This window comes from Schistocerca nitens, chromosome 11, assembly GCF_023898315.1.
Source record: "Schistocerca nitens isolate TAMUIC-IGC-003100 chromosome 11, iqSchNite1.1, whole genome shotgun sequence".
Classification (NCBI taxonomy): Eukaryota; Metazoa; Arthropoda; class Insecta; order Orthoptera; family Acrididae; genus Schistocerca; species Schistocerca nitens.
This window is the reverse complement of record NC_064624.1, coordinates 114,226,026-114,249,241: the sequence shown is the minus strand read 5'-3', so window position 1 is coordinate 114,249,241 and position 23,216 is coordinate 114,226,026. Positions and strand designations below refer to the sequence as shown.

Below are 23,216 nucleotides of genomic sequence, written 5' to 3'. Positions count from 1 at the left end.
TCCTATTTATTTACACACTGAATTCACTTAACAACTCTCTTAAAATGTACTTCACTCATTGTCATAACTAAATTGTGATCTGACTGTACATCTGGTCCTGGGTACACCTTAAAATCCAATACCTGATTCCAGAATGTGTGTCTGGTTGTGATGTACTCCAGCTGGAAATGTCTTTACCAACTAAAGCTCTGCCTCCCTCCTTAAGAGCTGAAAATGCCAAGATACCGAAGCAGCCATACAAATGACACAGAACACAGGGCACAGCCTTGCTGCAAGTCAGCCATCCACATGTGGTGGAATGGTGCAGGAGGGCTCCTCCAAAGGGAGTGCTTGTAATGGTAACACCGACCACCATAAATGGCAGTCAGTGATTACATTAAACCTCTATGAGGAATTTTTGAGAAAGTTGTGACCGTGAGATAACCTAATGGGAACAGAACAAACAATCTGTTTGACTGGGATTCACTTCCAAAACACCCCAGCAGAGTATAACCAACACTAAACAGGTGGGTGAGGAACAGATGTTCTCCAGCACAAAAGCAAGTCGTAATATTACATATTAATATCAGTTGCCAGCCTAATTAGGCATTTTTGTCAAACAATGTAATAAAGCTCAAGGCAGTGCTAGGGCTAACCTAACTTTGCTTAACACCTACTAAACTCTTTCTTGACATCTGTTTGCACTAGAACACAGTAACCTAACCTTGCAGATAACTGTAGTACTAACTTGGAAGTGAAGACGATGTACCTTGAATGAACTAGATGCAGCAGTTAATACAACCGGTCACCAACACACATGATACTAATAGCATTACTAAACAGGGCAGAGCATGAAATGATTCTGATTTAAATTGGGGTTTATTATGATCATACTCTATAACATCATTGCTTAGTAGAGTTTCTCTATGCCATTACATGAACCAGCTTGCATTAAAATAGCTAACACAGTAAATATTTCTTTCTTGAGCTCAGTTTGAAGCAATTAAACAGAAAGCAAATCTAACTACAGTGGCTCTGGAGGGACCTTTGCTTTGCTTCATTAACCAACTAGCCTAGCACATGAGGGCTATTAAACTTTAATGGTTTGATGAACCATGCTCATTAACAAAACTACTCAAGTGTGTATGGGAAATTGTGAGTATTGTCATGAATAATTATTCATTAAGTGAAGCACAACAAACTATAACTCTTCAAATAACAAGTGTGCTTTGAAAAGCAGTCTTTTAACCTTCTCAAAATATGGTTGACTGTGCAAATGCCAAAACAATTTTAAATTCAAGTTCAAACACCTACTCATAAAATGAACAGTGATAAAGCTTTGTAATTCTGATCAAAGTGCATAATTAATAATCTTTTTTACTTGTATTCAATATTATTATTCTTTTAACTAACAACTTTACTATTTACTGGTACTTTTTTAAGTAAGGCAAATTATTTAAGAAAATGATTGCAGATAAATTGAAAACCACACTGGCAGTGTAGTATTTCTCAAACTATAAAACTGAACTTTAAACACAACTCCACACATCAGAAAGTAATCACAACTATTTCTGAATAGTCTTTTCATAATAAATTAGCACACTCGGAATTAAATTCACTAGGGTAGGATTCCTGGTGAGGTTTGTGATTTGGGATAATCACAGGTGCAAGATAGAGGTTTTAGCAATACCACAATTATTATTAAAATCAACCAAATTTCACAAATACCTGGTCCATTTACAGAGTGCCAAATATAAACATTTTGTTGGAAGGCTGGTGGCACTGGTGGCGTGATTTGCAGTGGCTGTTAACATGGCGGCGATGCAGTCATGGCAGTACTGTTGCCCTCGTCCTGTTATAGGTCTTCTGAATTATATTTTTGCAGGGCCGAAAACCGTGCCATTATACATGGTATCACCAAATGCAGAATCAAAGGTGCATAAGTAACGCTCTTAGCTCCTCTGCCTCAAAACTGCAAGAATGAGCCACAATGTTCCGCTACTGCTAGCGAGATATTAACCACAGCACTGCTCAAGCCAGACTCCTTAGCCGTTGCAAGGGACGAGTTGCCGCTTGCGTGAACGACACCTTTTCCATTCTGTCAGGCTACTTCTGTAGCTGCAGGGATTCCCCAAATTTTTTACATTCAACTCTGCATTCCCTAACTATGGACCAAGTCATTTACAGTGCATTACATAATAATCATTCCAGTAGTTATTTACATTAACAAGCTTAATTTAAACTTTGTTCCAAAAGTTCACATAACTGAAATATGTATACGTTATCAAAGAATTTCCATGACAGATAAAAGACTCTACATACGACAGATACAGCACTCTACATAATCTACATGATGATTGGTTCAGTAATGAAATAAAATTTCTGGTATTGGAAAGATTGATGGTGAGCTTCTAATTGTCGGACTATGTTGTTTAACTGAACTCAACAGAAGCTAAGAGGGTCTTTTCATAGTTGTTTAGTGTTCGGCTGATCAGTGACTCGAACACAGAGCTTAATCATATGAAGCTAGAGCCATTTTAACAGACCACCAAACTTTCAGTCCAGTGCCATTGTTTTGTTGTTAGCGGAGGATGCTCCTCACTGGATGAGCGTTCCCTTTTCCTGGAGGTTAATTACAGCCTTTACAAAACATTCTTTTCCTTGTTTACCAATAATCAACTTTCACTAGTGGCCTTACCTACCTAATGTGTACTTTCGACTTGATTTTGTAATCGATGAAATAAAATCACATAATTGTCAGCTGCCTTGCTGGAATTATTGTAGCCTATGGAAATTTTTGCAGGAAATGTTCTCCCACCTGAGCAGCTGTGATCTTCTAAGAGTTTAGGTTGTACCAACACTAGATCATAGAACAAAACTTGGTGACAAGTATCAATCAAACTTCCAGAACGTTCTCCTGGTACCTTTGTTGTATTAATAGCTGCAGTAGTGTGGTATTGTGTCAAGGAAAGTTAATTATTTTCTGGTTCTTTAATTTGGTGCTAGGGCATATAATTTTACTAAGAGAAGAGGTGCATTTGATTTATAAGGAAGTCAATCATAAGCAGTTGCTGTTCTGAGAATGGGTCCATTGTTCTTCTCGAAGTGGATTCCTTTTGTTATAATTTCTGAAGAAATTTATTTTTTACTTTGAGGTGGTACTAAGCAGCTTTGTTTATCCAATATAATGTTTTTTTGAAGAGGTCATTCATTATTGTAGTTTCTTCTGTTACTATTAACACCACCGGTTATTGCAAAGACGAGACTTGTCTTCAGTAAACGTAGCTTACGTAGCACAGATAATCCGTCCAGATAAATTCCAGGTGGTAAAAGGAGGCCTCAAAAAAGTATCGTGCAATTGCGTAAGATAGTCCATAATTTTTTCTATGTAGCGTACTACATTGATGCATATTGCCTAAAAGGGCCACCCATAATTTTACTGAAACAAGTAGATTCATGCATAAGATCATAGAGATTTAGTTTTACATGTTCTCATACAGGTTGCAATAAGTTTAGTTATTAGCCATAATTTTTTATTGGAAGTTATAAATTATTCTTGGAGTGACTTACTGAATGTTGTACTCGTAACGGTCATGAAGATTGTTGTTTAAGCCTTTGAAAATGGTGCTCAAAGTATTTTGTGCGTGTATGTGGTAAGTGCGCTGAACAAATCAAATCTGAAAATAATTTTCTAATTTTGAGTTGGTTTGTCTTGATGTGGTGGTTTACCAGTATGGCCCAATTGATTACTGGCAAACGTCATGAAATGTGACCAGTTAACCATCATGCAACACTTTAATTCAATAGCAAATATTGCGGAAGAAAGAAAGAAGTAATTTAGTGTTAAACGTCCTATCGACTGCAAGACCATAAGAGACGAAGCAGATCTACAGCACTCAAATGTGGGAAAGGAAATAGATAGTAGCATTTCAAGGGAAAGGTCACAGCATTTGCATTGATCAGTTAAAAAAGGAAAATGTAAACCAGGATGGTTGGGTGGACATATGAGCCATTGGGCCTTAACTTGATAAAATGAAAATGATTTGTCCTTAGAAAAAAATGTACAATCAGAGGCTAATGAGTCCTCAGAATGTAACAGTATGCATCTGGTGTGACAAAGGTCTTTTGTGCTAAGAAATTGTTCCCAGGGATATGTCCATAGTAGTTAGCATCCGTTGTATTCGTGGTTGTCTGCAAATAATTTCATTGTGTCATTTGAAATAGTAATATGTGCTCATCAAACCAAAGGAGAAAAGTAATTTTGATTTTTATCGCCTCTACGTGTCTTTTCAACAATGATGGGTGGTGTTGATTTCAACTGTCACACAAAACTTTTCAAGCCATCATTTCAAGTTAAGACATGTCACTCGTAGCAACTGGCAAAAAGGAATTCGATAATAAACATTTTCTTGTGGGCAGTCAACAACGATGATGCATGCAGGCATGCAGCATGCAGGCTTAGATTTCCACTCCACACAGAAGTTTCCATTAAGTTATTTCCGTTTCAGACATATGCAAATCGCGCTACAGCTAGTCTGAGCAGATGTTTAATGTGTATTTGTGGTTAGAAAACAATGATAGGTGCTGGATTCAAATCCCAGTAAAGGTACAAAATACTTTCTCAACATCTCAGATTCGCATCTAGCTATATTTGGATATGTAATGTATTATTGCCCTTAGTTAACAATCCTATTACTTGCTGGGTTTGAATCATCTAACACAAAACTTTATGCTATGTCATTTCAACATTTGCACACACATGCTTACATGTGGCCAAAATGATATTTAAGATCTTTCATACTTACTTAAGAGACAATAGTTGCTTAATTGTAATACAAATGTCTTAGTCATGTAATTTCAAGTTAAGTTTCTGGAATGTCATTTATTGCAATAAACTTGAGTTTACAAGTGTTGAAGACTGTCACCTGATTATACCAGGTTTCGTGATATTTACATTATCATGACATTAGTCTGATTGTGGACTCAGTATTACAGATCAATTTCTTCAAGTAGTGTCTCGTAGTAACCATTTTGTAGAGTGAAATGCCCGTACTGAAAAGAGATCGGAGGGACTGTAAGACTGTAACATTATGTGGGTGCATACAATTTAGGTGGAGTGGAATTCAGGCCGTTAATATAGATTTGATGGTGATAATACCTGAGCTGACCTCTCCAGTAATTCTGTAATTGAGTTTTTGCAAATGTATGTACCTTCTGGCTGCACTTTGTTTTGAACTACATGTTGTATCGTGTTCGGCGACTGCCGTGGGAAGCTCGGGTGGTGCAGCTGATAGTTACTAGCTTATTGGTCATTCATTTGTATTAACGGGAGCCCTGTCCCCATATGTGGCACATGTCGTCCATATAGTTGCCAGTGTGTGGATGGTCCCTCAGCAGTGCTGGCCATAGGGAGGCACCCCCACATCCCCACGAGGAAACACCAGCCAGCTCACACCCTGCCTCTCTCTGTATGTGCAGCGCACCAGTCGTTACGGAGCTGAGTACCACAACCAGAACCACCACCACCTCCGCCGCTGCTGCCACCTCTGCCAGCGCACCTCGCCAGACACCTGCTGCTGCGCAGCCCACGACTACTCAACCTGATGAGGCCACTGTCTCTCAAATGCGGTGAGTTCCCTCAACACACACACACACACACACACACACACACACACACACACACACACACACACCATTATAAGGTAGATCAGACATAAATACTCAAAAGCATCAGAACATACATTCATGGGTGGTATCCTCAGGACTAGATCATAGTATCATGGGAGAGAGGTTAATTAAGAATAGGTTGGTAGAGAAAATAGCTATTGTCAACAGTTCAGTGACTTATTCTCATCAAGATCAGCAAACCAATGCCAGCAATAATTCATGCAATGTCATCCACAGAAAATTTAGTGGCAGGTAGAGCATGAGTGCACTGAATGTGTAACACTATGTCAAATGAGATAATTGTATGTTACTCTAGATGTATTGGAATGATCTAGCAGAGGTCACACATACACACATTTATGAGACCATTTTTGGTTCTCGTCAGGAATGAGACAGGAAAAACAACGCAATAATTTGCTATAAAGTTTCTGTTAGTAACAAAAATTACACTCTGCAAGCACCAGCCAGAAGCAAACGTCAGCAGAGCCTTAGCTTGTCAGGGAGTGGTCCACCTTGGTTGCCCCACTGCTGTAACAGCCAGTCCCAGTAACCACAGACATGCTAAACAGAAACTCTGCCTCCTGTTGACAAAGTGTCTGTCTGTGTGAGCAACAGATTTACAGTGCCATGAGCACCCAGAATCCACTGTCATTTGTGGTATGCATTCCTCTCTGTCTTTCCCTTCAGTTTTTAACCTCAACAACTACCTCTAGTGCCACAGCAGTTATTCCCTGATGCCTTCAAATATAACTTACTATGCTGACCCTTGTACTTGTCACAGTTTTCCACATATCACAATATCCTCACCTGTTGTGCAGAGACGTTCCACAGTTCTGTTATGAGTTCACCTAGTTTAAACATCCTTCTATAGCACCAAATTTGGAATGCTAATTTCCCCTCTTGTTTTTTTCCATAATCCACGATTAATTTTTATGCAGTACTGTGCTCCAAACATATACATTAAGGGACATCCAATACAAATTCAGGCCTATCCTTGGTATTAGTAACTTTACAAGGAATCTCCTGCTTTCCCATGCAACATTACTCCTTATAACAACCACGCTCTGTCCCTCAGTGTAAATTAGCTTCATGTGTAATAGTCACTAGAAGCAGTCTACTGCGTGGTCCTTAATTCCGATGTAAACATTGCCACCAATGTTATTTCTGCTACTCTGCAATACTCTCCTCTTTCTTCCATTCATTAATCCTGATTTAGTGTTCATTCAACTATTTATTCCATTCATCAACTCTGGTGATTCATTCAGACTTTCAGTGAACACAGAAATATCACCAGTGAATTTTATTAAACAAAATCGTTTTCACCTTCAGTTTTAATTAAATTCCTGGAAGTTTCTTCAATTCCACCAATGATTCTTCAGTGTTCATCTGAACATTTGTGGAGACTACCTGCATCATTATCTTTAATCATCTTTGATTCAGAGTACCAATTCTTGTTGATTATTGCTCATATTCTATGTTATCTGCTGTACCATATACGTACCTTTTAGAGAAAAAAAATTCACTGTTTCATGCTGTCAAATGTCATGTAAAGATGTACAAATCCAATAAATATCTCTTGATTTTTCTCACACATTCCTGCCACTATAAGGTTGAAGGTCAAGTTGTCCTCCCTGGATCCATTACTCCAAATTTAGCATCCTCAAACAGATCATCAGCTTTGTCTTCCATTCTTCTGGATGTTGTTATTTTTGTCAGTAAGTTGGATTCATGAGCTGTTTGGCTCATTGTGCGTAAGCTATCACACTTACCAGCGCTTGGTCACTTCTGTAGTGTTTGGATGTCTTTTTCTGGCTGTCTGTTGTTATGAATTGTCTCTCATCGATTATATAGACGAACGTGAAAATTCGTTTGATCGCCATTCATTATCACATTATCTAGAGCCTCATAGAAGTTAAAATTCACATTCCATTCCTGTGTACCTCAGTATCCTATTTATTTACACACTGAATTCACTTAACAACTCTCTTAAAATGTACTTCACTCATTGTCATAACTAAATTGTGATCTGACTGTACATCTGGTCCTGGGTACACCTTAAAATCCAATACCTGATTCCAGAATGTGTGTCTGGTTGTGATGTACTCCAGCTGGAAATGTCTTTACCAACTAAAGCTCTGCCTCCCTCCTTAAGAGCTGAAAATGCCAAGATACCGAAGCAGCCATACAAATGACACAGAACACAGGGCACAGCCTTGCTGCAAGTCAGCCATCCACATGTGGTGGAATGGTGCAGGAGGGCTCCTCCAAAGGGAGTGCTTGTAATGGTAACACCGACCACCATAAATGGCAGTCAGTGATTACATTAAACCTCTATGAGGAATTTTTGAGAAAGTTGTGACCGTGAGATAACCTAATGGGAACAGAACAAACAATCTGTTTGACTGGGATTCACTTCCAAAACACTCCAGCAGAGTATAACCAACACTAAACAGGTGGGTGAGGAACAGATGTTCTCCAGCACAAAAGCAAGTCGTAATATTACATATTAATATCAGTTGCCAGCCTAATTAGGCATTTTTGTCAAACAATGTAATAAAGCTCAAGGCAGTGCTAGGGCTAACCTAACTTTGCTTAACACCTACTAAACTCTTTCTTGACATCTGTTTGCACTAGAACACAGTAACCTAACCTTGCAGATAACTGTAGTACTAACTTGGAAGTGAAGACGATGTACCTTGAATGAACTAGATGCAGCAGTTAATACAACCGGTCACCAACACACATGATACTAATAGCATTACTAAACAGGGCAGAGCATGAAATGATTCTGAATTAAATCGGGGTTTATTATGATCATACTCTATAACATCATTGCTTAGTAGAGTTTCTCTATGCCATTACATGAACCAGCTTGCATTAAAATAGCTAACACAGTAAATATTTCTTTCTGGAGCTCAGTTTGAAGCAATTAAACAGAAAGCAAATCTAACTACAGTGGCTCTGGAGGGACCTTTGCTTTGCTTCATTAACCAACTAGCCTAGCACATGAGGGCTATTAAACTTTAATGGTTTGATGAACCATGCTCATTAACAAAACTACTCAAGTGTGTATGGGAAATTGTGAGTATTGTCATGAATAATTATTCATTAAGTGAAGCACAACAAACTATAACTCTTCAAATAACAAGTGTGCTTTGAAAAGCAGTCTTTTAACCTTCTCAAAATATGGTTGACTGTGCAAATGCCAAAACAATTTTAAATTCAAGTTCAAACACCTACTCATAAAATGAACAGTGATAAAGCTTTGTAATTCTGATCAAAGTGCATAATTAATAATCTTTTTTACTTGTATTCAATATTATTATTCTTTTAACTAACAACTTTACTATTTACTGGTACTTTTTTAAGTAAGGCAAATTATTTAAGAAAATGATTGCAGATAGATTGAAAACCACACTGGCAGTGTAGTATTTCTCAAACTATAAAACTGAACTTTAAACACAACTCCACACATCAGAAAGTAATCACAACTATTTCTGAATAGTCTTTTCGTAATAAATTAATTCCATGTAACTAAAGATGGTGATTTGGCGGAAATGATTGTTTCAAGTGCACAACAAGTCGGTGGCCTATGCCAAAAAAATAGATAACCAAAGAAATTCAGTGCCAAAACTGAAACCCTTTTACAACAGAGGAGAGAAATGAAAATCCAAACCGATCGTGACATGGTAGCGTATTCCGAACTATGTATGGCAGTGCTAAGAGAAATGAAAACTGACATACAGAAATTCACTGAAGACACCTTACGAGCAAGCTTGGAGAACAAGACAAGTTTAAAGTCAGCCAAACGCAAACTCACAATCGGTAAAAAGCAGATTATCGCACTCGATGGAAATGACAGTCGAATCACTGAAAAGGAGGAGGTTTTGAAGTTCATCAGAGACTTTTATAGCAATTTGTATAGCAACCCAAGGGAAAATTTGAGTGTATCTAAATTAAATGATGTACCTGGTGTTCCAGATATACTCCCATCAGAAGTCAAGTGTGCTCTAGATAGCATGAAGAAGGGAACAGTGCCGGGTGATGATGAGCTCAGCGTTGACATCCTCAAACTGGCAGGAGAGGCAACAATAAATCACTTGGCAAAAGTATTTACTTCCTGCCTGCACTACGCTTCAATCCCATTATCGTGGAACAAGGCTATGATTATATTGATACACAAGAAAAGAAGTATTCACAATATTAAAAACTACCGTCCTATCAGCTTGCTCTCAATTTTGTACAAAATTTTCACAAAGATCTTGTTAAACCGAATTAGTTCCACCCTAGACTCAGCCCAACCTATAGAACAAGCAGGATTCCGAAGCAATTTTAGCACTCTTGACCACATTCTGACCGTTAGTGAAGTGATAAGCAGAGCGAATGAATACCAACTGCCTCTCTGCATTGCCTTTGTTGACTTCGAAAAGGCATTTGACTCCGTTAGCCATGTAGCTGTCCTCCAAGCTTTGAGTGAGCAAGGAGTGGGAGCAGCATACATTGAAGTGCTCAGGAAAATCTACGAGAATTCTTCAGCTTATGTTAACATCGGCGAATCAACTCAAGAATTCCGCATCATGAGGGGTGTCAAGCAAGGCGATCCCATCTCCCCAAAACTGTTCTCTGCTGTATTGGAAATGGCTATGTCAAAGTTGAGGTGGGAAGGTAAGGGAATTAGAATTAATGGAAGAAGGCTTACCAACTTGAGATTTGCTGATGATATTGCCTTACTGGCCAAAGACTTCGCAGAGCTCCAAAACTTAGTTACAGATCTTGCATCGGAATGTCAGCTGGTTGGCTTGAACATGAACCTTTCCAAAACAAAAGTAATGTCCAACAAATGGGTTCCAGCTGGAGATGTGAAGGTCAAGGACAGTCTGCTAGAAGAGGTCAGTGAATATGTCTACCTTGGCCAGATTATAAATATGAAGGGAGACATAAGGCCAGAAATCTATCGATGCATCAAATTGGCTGGCAAGCATTTGGGAAGAATTCAAAAGTGTTCAGATCAAAAATGCCAGTAAATTTGAAGAAAGCAGTTTTTGATCAATGCATTCTTCCTGTGATGACGTATGGCTGTGAGACATGGACACTGAACTCATTTACAAAAGGGAAACTTAGGACAGCACAGAGAGCCATGGAGAGATCAATGCTGGGCTATACAAGAAAGGACAGGAAAAGGGCAGATGACATCCGGTCTGTGACGAAGGTTAATGACATCTTAGAGACAGTAGGTTCCTTGAAATGGCAGTGGGCTGGCCATGTCGCAAGAAGAAAAGACAACAGATGGACGAAGCTAGTACTGGAGTGGAGTCCGAGGGAGCACCGGAGGCCTAGAGGAAGACCACCAGACAGATGGGACAAAGACATCAAGAAGATCGCTGGTAACACCTGGCAGAGAACTGCCCAAGACTGTCCCACTTGGAGAAGACTGCTGAAAGCCTACCTGAATCCACGACTCGAAGAGGCCACATCATTTAATGATTGAATTGGCTGATGATGATGATGAATAAATTAGCACACTTGGAATTAAATTCACTAGGATAGGATTCCTGGTGAGGTTTGTGATTTGGGATAATCACAGGTGCAAGATAGAGCTTTTAGCAATACCACAATTATTACTAAAATCAACCAAATTTCACAAATACCTGGTCCATTTACAGAGTGCCAAATATAAACATTTTGGTGGAAGGCTGGTGGCACTGGTGGCGTGATTTGCAGTGGCTGTTAACATGACGGCGATGTAGTCATGGCAGTACTGTTGGCCTCGCCCTGTTATAGGTCTTCTGAATTATATTTTTGCAGGGCCGAAAACCGTGCCATTATACATGGTATCACCAAATGCAGAATCAAAGGTGCATAAGTAACGCTCTTAGCTCCTCTGCCTCAAAACTGCAAGAATGAGCCACAATGTTCCACTACTGCTAGCGAGATATTAACCACAGCACTGCTCAAGCCAGACTCCTTAGCCGTTGCAAGGGACGAGTTGCCGCTTGCGTGAACGACACCTTTTCCATTCTGTCAGGCTACTTCTGTAGCTGCAGGGATTCCCCACATTTTTTACATTCAACCCTGCATTCCCTAACTATGGACCAAGTCATTTACAGTGCATTACATAATAATCATTCCAGTAGTTATTTACATTAACAAGCTTAATTTAAACTTTGTTCCAAAAGTTCACATAACTGAAATATGTATACGTTATCAAAGAATTTCCATGACAGATAAAAGACTCTACATACGACAGATACAGCACTCTACATAATCTACATGATCATTGGTTCAGTAATGAAATAAAATTTCTGGTATTGGAAAGATTGATGGTGAGCTTCTAATTGTCGGACTATGTTGTTTAACTGAACTCAACAGAAGCTAAGAGGGTCTTTTCATAGTTGTTTAGTGTTCGGCTGATCAGTGACTCGAACACAGAGCTTAATCATATGAAGCTAGAGCCATTTTAACAGACCACCAAACTTTCAGTCCAGTGCCATTGTTTTGTTGTTAGCGGAGGATGCTCCTCACTGGATGAGCGTTCCCTTTTCCTGGAGGTTAATTACAGCCTTTACAAAACATTCTTTTCCTTGTTTACCAATAATCAACTTTCACTAGTGGCCTTACCTACCTAATGTGTACTTTTGACTTGATTTTGTAATCGATGAAATAAAATCACATAATTGTCAGCTGCCTTACTGGAATTATTGTAGCCTATGGAAATTTTTGCAGGAAATGTTTCTCCCACCTGAGCAGCTGTGATCTTCTAAGAGTTTAGGTTGCACACCAACACTAGATCATAGAACAAAACTCGGTGACAAGTATCAATCAAACTTCCAGAACGTTCTCCTGGTACCTTTGTTGTATTAATAGCTGCAGTAGTGTGGTATTGTGTCAAGGAAAGTTAGTTATTTTCTGGTTCTTTTATTTGGTGCTAGGGCATATAATTTTACTAAGGGAAGAGATGCATTTGATTTATAAGGAAGTCAATCATAAGCAGTTGCTGTTCTGAGAATGGGTCCATTGTTCTTCTCGAAGTGGATTCCTTTTGTTATAATTTCTGAAGAAATTTATTTTTTACTTTGAGGTGGTACTAAGCAGCTTTGTTTATCCAATATAATGTTTTTTTGAAGAGGTCATTCATTATTGTAGTTTCTTCTGTTACTATTAACACCACCGGTTATTGCAAAGACGAGACTTGTCTTCAGTAAACGTAGCTTACGTAGCACAGATAATCCGTCCAGATAAATTCCAGGTGGTAAAAGGAGGCCTAAAAAAAGTATCGTGCAATTGCGTAAGATAGTCCATAATTTTTTCTATGTAGCGTGCTACATTGATGCATATTGCCTAAAAGGGCCACCCATAATTTTACTGAAACAAGTAGATTCATGCATAAGATCATAGAGATTTAGTTTTACATGTTCTCATACAGGTTGCAATAAGTTTAGTTATTAGCCATAATTTTTTATTGGAAGTTATAAATTATTCTTGGAGTGACTTACTGAATGTTGTACTCTTGACGGTCATGAAGATTGTTGTTTAAGCCTTTGAAAATGGTGCACAAAGTATTTTGTGCGTGTATGTGGTAAGTGCGCTGAACAAATCAAATCTGAAAATAATTTTCTAATTTTGAGTTGGTTTGTCTTGATGTGGTGGTTTACCAGTATGGCCCAATTGATTACTGGCAAACGTCATGAAATGTGACCAGTTAACCATCATGCAACACTTTAATTCAATAGCAAATATTGCGGAAGAAAGAAAGAAGTAATTTAATGTTAAACGTCCTATCGACTGCAAGACCATAAGAGACGAAGCAGATCTACAGCACTCAAATGTGGGAAAGGAAATAGATAGTAGCATTTCAAGGGAAAGGTCACAGCATTTGCATTGATCAGTTAAAAAAGGAAAATGTAAACCAGGATGGTTGGGTGGACATATGAGCCATTGGGCCTTAACTTGATAAAATGAAAATGTTTTGTCCTTAGAAAAAAATGTACAATTAGAGGCTAATGAGTCCTCAGAATGTAACAATATGCATCTGGTGTGACAAAGGTCTTTTGTGCTAAGAAATTGTTCCCAGGGATATGTCCATAGTAGTTAGCATCCGTTGTATTCGTGGTTGTCTGCAAATAATTTCATTGTGTCATTTGAAATAGTAATATGTGCTCATCAAACCAAAGGAGAAAAGTAATTTTGATTTTTATCGCCTCTACGTGTCTTTTCAACAATGATAGGTGGTGTTGATTTCAACTGTCACACAAAACTTTTCAAGCCATCATTTCAAGTTAAGACATGTCACTCGTAGCAACTGGCAAAAAGGAATTCGATAATAAACATTTTCTTGTGGGCAGTCAACAACGATGATGCATGCAGGCATGCAGCATGCAGGCTTAGATTTCCACTCCACACAGAAGTTTCCATTAAGTTATTTCCGTTTCAGACATATGCAAATCGCGCTACAGCTAGTCTGAGCAGATGTTTAATGTGTATTTGTGGTTAGAAAACAATGATAGGTGCTGGATTCAAATCCCAGTAAAGGTACAAAATACTTTCTCAACATCTCAGATTCGCATCTAGCTATATTTGGATATGTAATGTATTATTGCCCTTAGTTAACAATCCTATTACTTGCTGGGTTTGAATCATCTAACACAAAACTTTATGCTATGTCATTTCAACATTTGCACACACATGCTTACATGTGGCCAAAATGATATTTAAGATCTTTCATACTTACTTAAGAGACAATAGTTGCTTAATTGTAATACAAATGTCTTAGTCATGTAATTTCAAGTTGAAACTTAAGTCTCTGGAATGTCATTTATTGCAATAAACTTGAGTTTACAAGTGTTGAAGACTGTCACCTGATTATACCAGGTTTCGTGATATTTACATTATCGTGATATTAGTCTGATTGTGGACTCAGTATTACAGATCAATTTCTTCAAGTAGTGTCTCGTAGTAACCATTTTGTAGAGTGAAATGCCCGTACTGAAAAGAGATCGGAGGGACTGTAAGACTGTAACATTATGTGGGTGCATACAATTTAGGTGGAGTGGAATTCAGGCCGTTAATATAGATTTGATGGTGATAATACCTGAGCTGACCTCTCCAGTAATTCTGTAATTGAGTTTTTGCAAATGTATGTACCTTCTGGCTGCACTTTGTTTTGAACTACATGTTGTATCGTGTTCGGCAACTGCCGTGGGAAGCTCGGGTGGTGCAGCTGATAGTTACTAGCTTACTGGTCATTCATTTGTATTAACGGGAGCCCTGTCCCCATATGTGGCACATGTCGTCCATATAGTTGCCAGTGTGTGGATGGTCCCTCAGCAGTGCTGGCCATAGGGAGGCACCCCCACATCCCCACGAGGAAACACCAGCCAGCTCACACCCTGCCTCTCTCTGTATGTGCAGCGCACCAGTCGTTACGGAGCTGAGTACCACAACCAGAACCACCACCACCTCCGCCACTGCCGCCACCTCTGCCAGCGCACCTCGCCAGACACCTGCTGCTGCGCAGCCCACGACTACTCAACCTGATGAGGCCACTGTCTCTCAAATGCGGTGAGTTCCCTCAACACACACACACACACACACACACACACACACACCATTATAAGGTAGATCAGACATAAATACTCAAAAGCATCAGAACATACATTCATGGGTGGTATCCTCAGGACTAGATCATAGTATCATGGGAGAGAGGTTAATTAAGAATAGGTTGGTAGAGAAAATAGCTATTGTCAACAGTTCAGTGACTTATTCTCATCAAGATCAGCAAACCAATGCCAGCAATAATTCATGCAATGTCATCCACAGAAAATTTAGTGGCAGGTAGAGCATGAGTGCACTGAATGTGTAACACTATGTCAAATGAGATAATTGTATGTTACTCTAGATGTATTGGAATGATCTAGCAGAGGTCACACATACACACATTTATGAGACCATTTTTGGTTCTCGTCAGGAACGAGACAGGAAAAACAACGCAATAATTTGCTATAAAGTTTCTGTTAGTAACAAAAATTACACTCTGCAAGCACCAGCCAGAAGCAAACGTCAGCAGAGCCTTAGCTTGTCAGGGAGTGGTCCACCTTGGTTGCCCCACTGCTGTAACAGCCAGTCCCAGTAACCACAGACATGCTAAACAGAAACTCTGGCTCCTGTTGACAAAGTGTCTGTCTGTGTGAGCAACAGATTTACAGTGCCATGAGCACCCAGAATCCACTGTCATTTGTGGTATGCATTCCTCTCTGTCTTTCCCTTCAGTTTTTAACCTCAACAACTACCTCTAGTGCCACAGCAGTTATTCCCTGATGCCTTCAAATATAACTTACTATGCTGACCCTTGTACTTGTCACAGTTTTCCACATATCACAATATCCTCACCTGTTGTGCAGAGACGTTCCACAGTTCTGTTATGAGTTCACCTAGTTTAAACATCCTTCTTGAGCACCAAATTTGGAATGCTTAGATTCCCCTCTTGTTTTTTTCCATAATCCACGATTAATTTTTATGCAGTACTGTGCTCCAAACATACATTAAGGGACATCCAATACAAATTCAGGCCTATCCTTGGTATTAGTAACTTTACAAGGAATCTCCTGCTTTCCCATGCAACATTACTCCTTATAACAACCACGCTCTGTCCCTCAGTGTAAATTAGCTTCATGTGTAATAGTCACTACAAGCAGTCTACTGCGTGGTCCTTAATTCCGATGTAAACATTGCCACCAATGTTATTTCTGCTACTCTGCAATACTCTCCTCTTTCTTCCATTCATTAATCCTGATTTAGTGTTCATTCAACTATTTATTCCATTCATCAACTCTGGTGATTCATTCAGACTTTCAGTGAACACAGAAATATCACCAGTGAATTTTATTAAACAAAATCGTTTTCACCTTCAGTTTTAATTAAATTCCTGGAAGTTTCTTCAATTCCACCAATGATTCTTCAGTGTTCATCTGAACATTTGTGGAGACTACCTGCATCATTATCTTTAATCATCTTTGATTCAGAGTACCAATTCTTGTTGATTATTGCTCATATTCTATGTTATCTGCTGTACCATATACGTACCTTTTAGAGAAAAAAAATTCACTGTTTCATGCTGTCAAATGTCATGTAAAGATGTACAAATCCAATAAATATCTCTTGATTTTTCTCACACATTCCTGCCACTATAAGGTTGAAGGTCAAGTTGTCCTCCCTGGATCCATTACTCCAAATTTAGCATCCTCAAACAGATCATCAGCTTTGTCTTCCATTCTTCTGGATGTTGTTATTTTTGTCAGTAAGTTGGATTCATGAGCTGTTTGGCTCATTGTGCGTAAGCTATCACACTTACCAGCGCTTGGTCACTTCTGTAGTGTTTGGATGTCTTTTTCTGGCTGTCTGTTGTTATGAATTGTCTCTCATCGATTATATAGACGAACGTGAAAATTCGTTTGATCGCCATTCATTATCACATTATCTAGAGCCTCATAGAAGTTAAAATTCACATTCCATTCCTGTGTACCTCAGTATCCTATTTATTTACACACTGAATTCACTTAACAACTCTCTTAAAATGTACTTCACTCATTGTCATAACTAAATTGTGATCTGACTGTACATCTGGTCCTGGGTACACCTTAAAATCCAATACCTGATTCCAGAATGTGTGTCTGGTTGTGATGTACTCCAGCTGGAAATGTCTTTACCAACTAAAGCTCTGCCTCCCTCCTTAAGAGCTGAAAATGCCAAGATACCGAAGCAGCCATACAAATGACACATAACACAGGGCACAGCCTTGCTGCAAGTCAGCCATCCACATGTGGTGGAATGGTGCAGGAGGGCTCCTCCAAAGGGAGTGCTTGTAATGGTAACACCGACCACCATAAATGGCAGTCAGTGATTACATTAAACCTCTATGAGGAATTTTTGAGAAAGTTGTGACCGTGAGATAACCTAATGGGAACAGAACAAACAATCTGTTTGACTGGGATTCACTTCCAAAACACTCCAGCAGAGTATAACCAACACTAAACAGGTGGGTGAGGAACAGATGTTCTCCAGCACAAAAGCAAGTCGTAATATTACATATTAATATCAGTTGCCAGCCTAATTAGGCATTTTTGTCAAACAATGTAATAAAGCTCAAGGCAGTGCTAGGGCTAACCTAACTTTGCTTAACACCTACTAAACTCTTTCTTGACATCTGTTTGCACTAGAACACAGTAACCTAACCTTGCAGATAACTGTAGTACTAACTTGGAAGTGAAGACGATGTACCTTGAATGAACTAGATGCAGCAGTTAATACAACCGGTCACCAACACACATGATACTAATAGCATTACTAAACAGGGCAGAGCATGAAATGATTCTGAATTAAATCGGGGTTTATTATGATCATACTCTATAACATCATTGCTTAGTAGAGTTTCTCTATGCCATTACATGAACCAGCTTGCATTAAAATAGCTAACACAGTAAATATTTCTTTCTGGAGCTCAGTTTGAAGCAATTAAACAGAAAGCAAATCTAACTACAGTGGCTCTGGAGGAACCTTTGCTTTGCTTCATTAACCAACTAGCCTAGCACATGAGGGCTATTAAACTTTAATGGTTTGATGAACCATGCTCATTAACAAAACTACTCAAGTGTGTATGGGAAATTGTGAGTATTGTCATGAATAATTATTCATTAAGTGAAGCACAACAAACTATAACTCTTCAAATAACAAGTGTGCTTTGAAAAGCAGTCTTTTAACCTTCTCAAAATATGGTTGACTGTGCAAATGCCAAAACAATTTTAAATTCAAGTTCAAACACCTACTCATAAAATGAACAGTGATAAAGCTTTGTAATTCTGATCAAAGTGCATAATTAATAATCTTTTTTACTTGTATTCAATATTATTATTCTTTTAACTAACAACTTTACTATTTACTGGTACTTTTTTAAGTAAGGCAAATTATTTAAGAAAATGATTGCAGATAGATTGAAAACCACACTGGCAGTGTAGTATTTCTCAAACTATAAAACTGAACTTTAAACACAACTCCACACATCAGAAAGTAATCACAACTATTTCTGAATAGTCTTTTCGTAATAAATTAATTCCATGTAACTAAAGATGGTGATTTGGCGGAAATGATTGTTTCAAGTGCACAACAAGTCGGTGGCCTATGCCAAAAAAATAGACAACCAAAGAAATTCAGTGCCAAAACTGAAACCCTTTTACAACAGAGGAGAGAAATGAAAATCCAAACCGATCGTGACATGGTAGCGTATTCCGAACTATGTATGGCAGTGCTAAGAGAAATGAAAACTGACATACAGAAATTCACTGAAGACACCTTACGAGCAAGCTTGGAGAACAAGACAAGTTTAAAGTCAGCCAAACGCAAACTCACAATCGGTAAAAAGCAGATTATCGCACTCGATGGAAATGACAGTCGAATCACTGAAAAGGAGGAGGTTTTGAAGTTCATCAGAGACTTTTATAGCAATTTGTATAGCAACCCAAGGGAAAATTTGAGTGTATCTAAATTAAATGATGTACTTGGTGTTCCAGATATACTCCCATCAGAAGTCAAGTGTGCTCTAGATAGCATGAAGAAGGGAACAGTGCCGGGTGATGATGAGCTCAGCGTTGACATCCTCAAACTGGCAGGAGAGGCAACAATAAATCACTTGGCAAAAGTATTTACTTCCTGCCTGCACTACGCTTCAATCCCATTATCTTGGAACAAGGCTATGATTATATTGATACACAAGAAAAGAAGTATTCACAATATTAAAAACTACCGTCCTATCAGCTTGCTCTCAATTTTGTACAAAATTTTCACAAAGATCTTGTTAAACCGAATTAGTTCCACCCTAGACTCAGCCCAACCTATAGAACAAGCAGGATTCCGAAGCAATTTTAGCACTCTTGACCACATTCTGACCGTTAGTGAAGTGATAAGCAGAGCGAATGAATACCAACTGCCTCTCTGCATTGCCTTTGTTGACTTCGAAAAGGCATTTGACTCCGTTAGCCATGTAGCTGTCCTCCAAGCTTTGAGTGAGCAAGGAGTGGGAGCAGCATACATTGAAGTGCTCAGGAAAATCTACGAGAATTCTTCAGCTTATGTTAACATCGGCGAATCAACTCAAGAATTCCGCATCATGAGGGGTGTCAAGCAAGGCGATCCCATCTCCCCAAAACTGTTCTCTGCTGTATTGGAAATGGCTATGTCAAAGTTGAGGTGGGAAGGTAAGGGAATTAGAATTAATGGAAGAAGGCTTACCAACTTGAGATTTGCTGATGATATTGCCTTACTGGCCAAAGACTTCGCAGAGCTCCAAAACTTAGTTACAGATCTTGCATCGGAATGTCAGCTGGTTGGCTTGAACATGAACCTTTCCAAAACAAAGGTAATGTCCAACAAATGGGTTCCAGCTGGAGATGTGAAGGTCAAGGACAGTCTGCTAGAAGAGGTCAGTGAATATGTCTACCTTGGCCAGATTATAAATATGAAGGGAGACATAAGGCCAGAAATCTATCGACGCATCAAATTGGCTGGCAAGCATTTGGGAAGAATTCAAAAGTGTTCAGATCAAAAATGCCAGTAAATTTGAAGAAAGCAGTTTTTGATCAATGCATTCTTCCTGTGATGACGTATGGCTGTGAGACATGGACACTGAACTCATTTACAAAAGGGAAACTTAGGACAGCACAGAGAGCCATGGAGAGATCAATGCTGGGCTATACAAGAAAGGACAGGAAAAGGGCAGATGACATCCGGTCTGTGACGAAGGTTAATGACATCTTAGAGACAGTAGGTTCCTTGAAATGGCAGTGGGCTGGCCATGTCGCAAGAAGAAAAGACAACAGATGGACGAAGCTAGTACTGGAGTGGAGTCCGAGGGAGCACCGGAGGCCTAGAGGAAGACCACCAGACAGATGGGACAAAGACATCAAGAAGATCGCTGGTAACACCTGGCAGAGAACTGCCCAAGACCGTCCCACTTGGAGAAGACTGCTGAAAGCCTACCTGAATCCACGACTCGAAGAGGCCACATCATTTAATGATTGAATTGGCTGATGATGATGATGATGAATAAATTAGCACACTTGGAATTAAATTCACTAGGATAGGATTCCTGGTGAGGTTTGTGATTTGGGATAATCACAGGTGCAAGATAGAGCTTTTAGCAATACCACAATTATTACTAAAATCAACCAAATTTCACAAATACCTGGTCCATTTACAGAGTGCCAAATATAAACATTTTGGTGGAAGGCTGGTGGCACTGGTGGCGTGATTTGCAGTGGCTGTTAACATGACGGCGATGTAGTCATGGCAGTACTGTTGGCCTCGCCCTGTTATAGGTCTTCTGAATTATATTTTTGCAGGGCCGAAAACCGTGCCATTATACATGGTATCACCAAATGCAGAATCAAAGGTGCATAAGTAACGCTCTTAGCTCCTCTGCCTCAAAACTGCAAGAATGAGCCACAATGTTCCGCTACTGCTAGCGAGATATTAACCACAGCACTGCTCAAGCCAGACTCCTTAGCCGTTGCAAGGGACGAGTTGCCGCTTGCGTGAACGACACCTTTTCCATTCTGTCAGGCTACTTCTGTAGCTGCAGGGATTCCCCACATTTTTTACATTCAACCCTGCATTCCCTAACTATGGACCAAGTCATTTACAGTGCATTACATAATAATCATTCCAGTAGTTATTTACATTAACAAGCTTAATTTAAACTTTGTTCCAAAAGTTCACATAACTGAAATATGTATACGTTATCAAAGAATTTCCATGACAGATAAAAGACTCTACATACGACAGATACATCACTCTACATAATCTACATGATCATTGGTTCAGTAATGAAATAAAATTTCTGGTATTGGAAAGATTGATGGTGAGCTTCTAATTGTCGGACTATGTTGTTTAACTGAACTCAACAGAAGCTAAGAGGGTCTTTTCATAGTTGTTTAGTGTTCGGCTGATCAGTGACTCGAACACAGAGCTTAATCATATGAAGCTAGAGCCATTTTAACAGACCACCAAACTTTCAGTCCAGTGCCATTGTTTTGTTGTTAGCGGAGGATGCTCCTCACTGGATGAGCGTTCCCTTTTCCTGGAGGTTAATTACAGCCTTTACAAAACATTCTTTTCCTTGTTTACCAATAATCAACTTTCACTAGTGGCCTTACCTACCTAATGTGTACTTTTGACTTGATTTTGTAATCGATGAAATAAAATCACATAATTGTCAGCTGCCTTACTGGAATTATTGTAGCCTATGGAAATTTTTGCAGGAAATGTTTCTCCCACCTGAGCAGCTGTGATCTTCTAAGAGTTTAGGTTGCACACCAACACTAGATCATAGAACAAAACTCGGTGACAAGTATCAATCAAACTTCCAGAACGTTCTCCTGGTACCTTTGTTGTATTAATAGCTGCAGTAGTGTGGTATTGTGTCAAGGAAAGTTAATTATTTTCTGGTTCTTTTATTTGGTGCTAGGGCATATAATTTTACTAAGGGAAGAGATGCATTTGATTTATAAGGAAGTCAATCATAAGCAGTTGCTGTTCTGAGAATGGGTCCATTGTTCTTCTCGAAGTGGATTCCTTTTGTTATAATTTCTGAAGAAATTTATTTTTTACTTTGAGGTGGTACTAAGCAGCTTTGTTTATCCAATATAATGTTTTTTTGAAGAGGTCATTCATTATTGTAGTTTCTTCTGTTACTATTAACACCACCGGTTATTGCAAAGACGAGACTTGTCTTCAGTAAACGTAGCTTACGTAGCACAGATAATCCGTCCAGATAAATTCCAGGTGGTAAAAGGAGGCCTAAAAAAAGTATCGTGCAATTGCGTAAGATAGTCCATAATTTTTTCTATGTAGCGTGCTACATTGATGCATATTGCCTAAAAGGGCCACCCATAATTTTACTGAAACAAGTAGATTCATGCATAAGATCATAGAGATTTAGTTTTACATGTTCTCATACAGGTTGCAATAAGTTTAGTTATTAGCCATAATTTTTTATTGGAAGTTATAAATTATTCTTGGAGTGACTTACTGAATGTTGTACTCTTGACGGTCATGAAGATTGTTGTTTAAGCCTTTGAAAATGGTGCACAAAGTATTTTGCGCGTGTATGTGGTAAGTGCGCTGAACAAATCAAATCTGAAAATAATTTTCTAATTTTGAGTTGGTTTGTCTTGATGTGGTGGTTTACCAGTATGGCCCAATTGATTACTGGCAAACGTCATGAAATGTGACCAGTTAACCATCATGCAACACTTTAATTCAATAGCAAATATTGCGGAAGAAAGAAAGAAGTAATTTAATGTTAAACGTCCTATCGACTGCAAGACCATAAGAGACGAAGCAGATCTACAGCACTCAAATGTGGGAAAGGAAATAGATAGTAGCATTTCAAGGGAAAGGTCACAGCATTTGCATTGATCAGTTAAAAAAGGAAAATGTAACCCAGGATGGTTGGGTGGACATATGAGCCATTGGGCCTTAACTTGATAAAATGAAAATGTTTTGTCCTTAGAAAAAAATGTACA

The 23,216-nt window shown here is 38.9% G+C and overlaps 1 protein-coding gene across 1 annotated transcript in view; it reads left to right on the top strand.

Annotated features, from left to right (window-relative positions):
* The window catches only part of LOC126212690 (cortactin-binding protein 2-like), a 101,724-nt gene that overhangs the window by 68,280 nt on the left and 10,228 nt on the right, over positions 1 to 23,216 (top strand). The window contains exons 6-7 of the mRNA XM_049940106.1: positions 5,458 to 5,607; positions 15,055 to 15,204. Coding sequence (XP_049796063.1) covers positions 5,458 to 5,607; positions 15,055 to 15,204 — 300 coding nt within the window. The remainder of the gene's footprint in view (positions 1 to 5,457; positions 5,608 to 15,054; positions 15,205 to 23,216) is intronic.